This window comes from Sinocyclocheilus anshuiensis, unplaced genomic scaffold (assembly GCF_001515605.1).
Source record: "Sinocyclocheilus anshuiensis isolate Anshui unplaced genomic scaffold, SAMN03320099.WGS_v1.1 scaffold461, whole genome shotgun sequence".
Classification (NCBI taxonomy): Eukaryota; Metazoa; Chordata; class Actinopteri; order Cypriniformes; family Cyprinidae; genus Sinocyclocheilus; species Sinocyclocheilus anshuiensis.
This window is the reverse complement of record NW_015541005.1, coordinates 1200736-1207233: the sequence shown is the minus strand read 5'-3', so window position 1 is coordinate 1207233 and position 6498 is coordinate 1200736. Positions and strand designations below refer to the sequence as shown.

The 6498-nt window shown below is 38.2% G+C and overlaps 1 protein-coding gene across 2 annotated transcripts in view; it reads right to left on the bottom strand.

Moving 5' to 3' along the window:
- litafd (LITAF domain containing) overlaps nucleotides 1–4424 on the bottom strand; it is a 6695-nt gene extending 2271 nt beyond the window's left edge. Inside the window, exons 1-3 of one of the 2 annotated variants that reach the window (XM_016488520.1) lie at nucleotides 4325–4424; nucleotides 2522–2592; nucleotides 2246–2356 (exon numbers count right to left, since the gene is read on the bottom strand). In XM_016488520.1, the coding sequence (XP_016344006.1) occupies nucleotides 2246–2356; nucleotides 2522–2567 (157 nt within the window). In that variant the 5' untranslated portion in view covers nucleotides 2568–2592; nucleotides 4325–4424. The remainder of the gene's footprint in view (nucleotides 1–2245; nucleotides 2357–2521; nucleotides 2593–4324) is intronic. The other variant, XM_016488519.1, reaches the window with a different exon arrangement.
- Between the last annotated feature and the right edge of the window lie 2074 nt (nucleotides 4425–6498).

Here is a 6498-nt window from a genome sequence, read left to right as displayed (position 1 = left end):
CAAGGAGGGAGTTTTGAGAGACGATGTCTCACTCCTAGAGAGATAGCTGGCTAGCGTCTCTTCTACAGGGGGCATTCTCTCATAGCCGTTTTCGCGCATCGCCTCGATGTTCGCATAACTGGTATGCTGAAACCGATGGATGCGTGAGGAAAACGGTCTCTTCCATTCCTTCTCGATCTCAGTATGGAGATCAGGAAGGAAAGGAAGGCTCACCTGAGCTGGAGGGTTATGGCCAGAAAGATAACGTTCCTCGAGACGACCTCGCGACGTCACTTCCTTAGTTCGCTTCCACGGCAAGTCAAGCCTCGCCGTGGCGCAATCCATAACCTCTAAGAGCTCGTCATACGCAGGGCAGGAGGATGAGAAGGCTCAGCCTCAGCTTCTTCGCTCTCTCCATCCATTTCCTGCTCTTCCTGGGCTGAACCCAGCAGAGCACTGGCCCCTGGATCAGATGATGTTAAAGAGAGAACATCATCCTCCGGTGAGCGCGAGAGGGAAAGCCCCTCTTTAAACTCATCAGCCAGGTCCACCTGTGATCTCCACGAGCTCATTCTCCTCCGTGCCTCAGCAGCAGCGGATCCTGAACCGCGGGAAGCAGATGGCTGCCCCTCTTTACTCGAAAAGAGAGACAAGCGAGAGCGGAGCTTTTTCATTGAAAGACGCTCGCAGTGCGTGCTCTTCGCTCAAACAAACAACACATAGATCGTGTGTGTCATCTGGTGTCAAATAGCAATGACACGGACGCACACACCTTCTAAATGCTCTGCTAGTGCTCGCCATAATAAATAGAGATAACTCTTACTTTTTCCTTGGAATGCACGCTTCAAACAGAACAGTCAATGAAGACGAAGAAGAGAATGATGTGTGCTCCCGGCGCCTATTTATACTATAGTCGCACCGGTAGTGACGTCATGGCTGTCGCCGGCCAACGAGTTGGTGTTTTTTCAATGTATGCTTCAGACACGGGTCACGACGAGGCATTCCCCATAGCGACCCCTAGAGGACGCAGTTCGAAGTTCCCATGAAAGGGGCCCTTATTAAGGACTTTGACATAGTCTTTTATTATTATTTTTAGGGGGGAAAATGCTTCAATGCTTTAAAAAAAAGCCTGGCAAATCAGTCATGTGGTCTAATCAACATGTGGAAAAAACATAAAACAGGAAACAATCATATCAAAATGATCAAATGATTATGATCAACTCTGCATAACCTCATTAATGTCTAAGCGTCATAAAATATCCGATTTTTTGACGTTTTTATGACATGGCAAGATTAGTTCAAAAAATGAAAAAGCCAAGTAATGTGACCCCCATGATAATGATTCAAAGGTATACACATTATTTTTTTACTTGTTGCACCACAAGACATTTTTAGAGTTAATCAATTTAAACATCTCTTGAAAATGGTTTATATGAAGTTCCCAACCCAGGTTTGGGAGGAGCCTAATCATTCAGTCCTGTCAATCATTGTTACAACCCCATATAAGCAGCAGTCATTGCTCCGTTCAAGCGACAGTTCTTCCGGCATCCCTCCACCTCCCCTTCTCCTCCTTTAATTCCTTCTCTTTTTCATCCACACTGTATGGTGGGTTCTGAGCTCAAGCCGAGCTTAGGGTTTTGAGCCTCCTTCGTGGACAGCAAGCCAAGTTCGTTTACCATTACCTGGCAGGGCTGAATGGGCAGGCGAACTCGTGAAATGGTTATTTTCAAAACCATATGAAACTAACATCAATGCAAAGAATATATTTCTAAAACCATTTATATTTTATTTAATATATTTTCGTTGTTGTCATCTTTATATGTCACTGACCCTCGACACCTTCACCTACAATACTGTCCCATACACAATCATTCTTCTACTCAAGATTGTAGACATTGTATATGATGTAAACAGCGCCTATTTTTGTCTCATAACATCCTCATATACGGAATATATCTAACATTGGAATGTTTTTTTTTTTTCTGTATGCAAGGCTTTGATCAGGTTGCTCCCGGCGCCTATTTATACTATAGTCGCACCGGTAGTGACGTCATGGCTGTCGCCGGCCAACGAGTTGGTGTTTTTTCAATGTATGCTTCAGACACGGGTCACGACGAGGCGTTCCCCATAGCGACCCCTAGAGGACACAGTTCGAAGTTCCCATGAAAGGGAACCAAACATCATCAAGCAAAACATGGGTAATTCTTTCCACATGACTTTTACAACTAACAGTTTTCCAAAGATTAATGACAGGAAACAGGCTCACCAGGTCTGGCTGATTCCATCTGGATTCGAGAATCTCCAATAGTGGAGCTTGGTGGGGTGAATGGAGTGTGCACATGGTAGACCTTGACGTTGGAGCCCTTGGCACCCTCTACTGTTAATGCCAAGTGAAAAAAAAATACAGGTAGAACATTAATATTTCTGAAATATATCTATTTCAGGATTTCACATTTGTTGCACACACACTGGCTTGCCTGTTTTTAGTCTTATTCCATTATCATGAGTCATTCAAAATGAACAATGATACTAATTGACTTACCTGGTATGACATACGGAGGTGGGTCCCCGGTTCCGTCAGCACTCATTCTGTCTTTGGCTGGGTGTCAACTGCTGGGACAAAATAGAAGTCTTAATATTGTGACATGATGTTTTACGATCTATTTCTCACATGCTAAAATGTGCTAAAATTACTTAATCTGTGCTACCAACTGAAAGGATCTGTTAAAAGCCCCAAAACGTTTTGACCAAAAAAAGTCACATTGTGAGCAAGGCACTCGAAAACTGTAATATACTGTAAATGTGATTATGTATTAGTAACTTGAATTGTCTGTTATTGGCAAGAAAAAACATGAGAAAATTCTCAGTAAAGATGCTGAAATGGGCAGACGCCATGTAAACTCTGACTTTCTCAGTGAAATAACCTGAACGCTCATTTTTCTCTTCTTCAATAATCATCAATATATGTGTAGCTGCCTGTTTCCTGTTGCTCAAACTTGTTTTGCCAAAGTGAATAAAATGCAAACATATTACAAGTCAAGTGGCATTTATTTTCATGATATGGTAAACGCCTTAGTTAACAAAAAGACAACAGTGTTGCAAGCCCAGGCACTGATTGATACAGACGTCCACCCAAAGACAGAAGAGGAATGTTGTTCTGCTGCATGTCTGACTGAGTTACTAATACTCGAATAATCAAACCCTGATGCTTCTCATGGAAAATAAGAGCTGGTTAAACTGACAATTTCTACAGCAATATGATATTGTATGTCATATAGACCAAAAAAACTGCTCCAGCAGCTGTGTTGATGAGGGATCATTTGGACATAAAACAGCCTGAGTTTGTCATTTGCAATAATTTATCAAATCTCTGTTTAGATGTACTCTCAAATGGGATCTTGTTTTCATTTTCACAAGAACAGGAACTTCTCTAACCAAATATATCAGATTGGCTCCAGAATATCAAATATTTCCAATAGATTTATGTCAACGCAGATATAAAGTATAGTTAAGCTATTTTGGTCATGTTTAGGTGTGTATCAGTAGGAGGTGGCCTGGAAACGTCAAACAGCCTAACTGCATCAGTTAAAACACACAAAGTCAAAAAGCACCATTCAGCGGTCAGGTCGCCTTTGATCAAAGCATTCACTGTGCTGTCTTTTTATTAAATGACGCATTTTAACTCCTGCTGTTCAGCCATAACAAAGCTAGCGTAACAGTCAAATCATAACAAGGCCTCAAAATCTTTCGTTTAAATTTATTAACATTTCTACTTATTTGAACTCTTCTTCTATTCTTCAGCTATTTCTTAAATACCTCTCTGTTCTGCCTTGTACTAGTCCAGAAAATATGTTTGAAACTCTGTATTGTTAGCAATTATCATTTTATTGCCTCACTTATTGTATTCATCATATGTAAGTCGCTTTGGATAAAAGTGTCAGTTAAATGAATGTGTAAATTATATTTAATTTACCATCAGATAAACTGCTTTACTTTTTTCTTATTATATAAAGAGTAATGTTACAGTATTACAATACCATAATCTGTGAACAAGTTACTAGGCAGTGCATAACATGTCGATCATTGTTTTGTTTTTAACTTGTGCTGTCTTCTGATTTGAAACAAATCAGCCATTACATGATCAAAATGACCTTAATCAACAGCCGCTCAACATTTGTCATTCTAATTAAATTCAACAAACAATTCAAAATAAAATTTTAGCTAATTTTTACCTTCTAACCTTAACCCTCTTCTAAGATCATGATAAACGCCCCACCTAAATCCAGAAGCGCTCCAAAACTCCAGACAGTCTAGTTACATTTCCTTGAGCAGAGAGCTTTCTTACCTGTCTTGTTGAGGCTGTCGCTGATGGTTAGACTAAAAACCAGTTTCTATGGCGTTTACAAGCTTTTCATAGTCACTCGGCTACTCCACCCCTGCCTACTTAGAATACATTAACATATTCTGTCACCATTTATGAATGCTGTTGTGACAGAAACAAGAAGGCGGCTGTATTTTTCCACATCTGTCATCTGTATTTTTTCCACATCTGTCATTGAATAACCAGTTTTGCTGACAGCAGTAAGTGACGGGCTATATTAATGTAAACATAGGCCTACTAATTCTCGACTGAAAATGAGTGAAAAATCAGCAAAGTGAACGGTGGTAGCAGGTGTTTTGTTTTCACTTTTCGCACCTGGCATTTCAAACTTAAAGATTTTCATTCTATATTGTGAAGTTGGCCAGAAAATGTCTAATCGGAAGTTGTGTGACTCCTTTGCTCAAACCCTCATGTTTTCTTGAGACTGAATTTTACCGTCTTTGGCATTCCAGAGCCTTGATTTATCTATAAAAATAACATCTTCAAAACTTCAAAATTAACCCAGTATTTTCTTAGATTCATTTGTTCCTACTGCCTGAGATGCTAAAATAGGCTGAATGGATGGAAAGAATGAAAGATGGATGGATATTATTATGTGATATGGTGTTAAAAGCCATTTGGCAGCTATTATTGAAACTTTCGATTTAAATTCTGTTGTATCACATAGTATATGTGTGCTTTTATTTACAGTAATGATAGTGTCATTGTGACCCTCCTGTGAAAATTTACATCTAGTGTCTCTTGAGTACATAATGTTACAATAAGATTAACATATCTGTACAGAATGTATTAGTCTAGATTATGTTTATTTATACATATACTAATACAAGTTGTATATAGTCTGTAATCACGTTTATAAATTACCATTAACCTAGATTAATAAATGCTAGTTTGTTCATTGCGTTAACTAATGTTAACAATTTGAAGCTTATTGTAAAGTGTTATCCATATTTTTAATAGAAGATGTGTGATCACTGTCAAGGTGAATCTTTTAAAGCTTATAATGACTGAAATGAGCGGCTTATAATGATCTTATAAAATTAGTGAAAATCATCAACATATCAGTATAACCTGATATGTTAAGCCTTCAATGTGATTTATGTTTAAGGGGTGTTAAAAGGGCCTTAGGGTCCCTCAGACCACAAACAGAACATGTTAAACATCCCGTTACAGTGGTCTGAAAAAATGTGAAAAATCTTTTATTGAAACTAACTATAGTTATTGTTAGTTAGCAAGGATGTTTCACATTTTTCTGACTCCTCCTTTTTTAAGTTTAAGATATCCGTCTAATCTGAGGTCGAATCTTTGTAACAGGTAGCATGCCATCATCACATCAGCTATTTAACTAACTTACACACAGATTTGGTAAGTGATAAACTTACAGGGGCTAATGTTAAAAAGGGCTTGTTACAGTTTTTCTCAGTCGCTTTGGTGCATTTCTCAGATCAGAAATGAAATTCTCAAAACTACTTGTACAACCTCCATATCATCTGGTCACTTGTGCACATCATAAAACCAGTTTCTCATTCTTTTGAACAAGTTGCGATTGCTTTGGTATGCAACTAATTATGTACATTTATCTGCGGTTTCCTACATTATCAGTTGCTAATGTCATGTTGCTCAAAATGTATTTTTCTGTGCAATAGTCTTACCCCTCAAAACATCTAGTCTTTAGTTGCTTGTATAAGTCATCTAGTTGTCATAAACTGTCAAGCACATTTTTTACACATTATTATTAGACTTTTTGTAAATTTGGCATGAATTGTGCAAGTGAATCTTGCCTTTCACTAATGAAGAGAATGTAGATCAACCAATGACAATCCATTTCTCTGAAATAGCTCAAAGGTGCATCTCATGAATCTTCAGTTGGAAAGCATATATAGACAGAGGACAACACAAGAGTTACAAATTCTGAGAATGGAGTTTCTTATTTTTTATTTTCATCTTTGTGCCCATATTTCATTTTCCTTTTCTATATCACAATGACATTGTAAGGTTTTTTTTTTTTTTTTTTGGTCAGACCACTATTAAAAGTGTAACGGGATTCTATCCAGTCTTTTTCAATTAATATCCCGCATACAGTGATGTGTAAATTTGTACTTTTGAAATTATATATGGCATACATAAGCATATGGCAT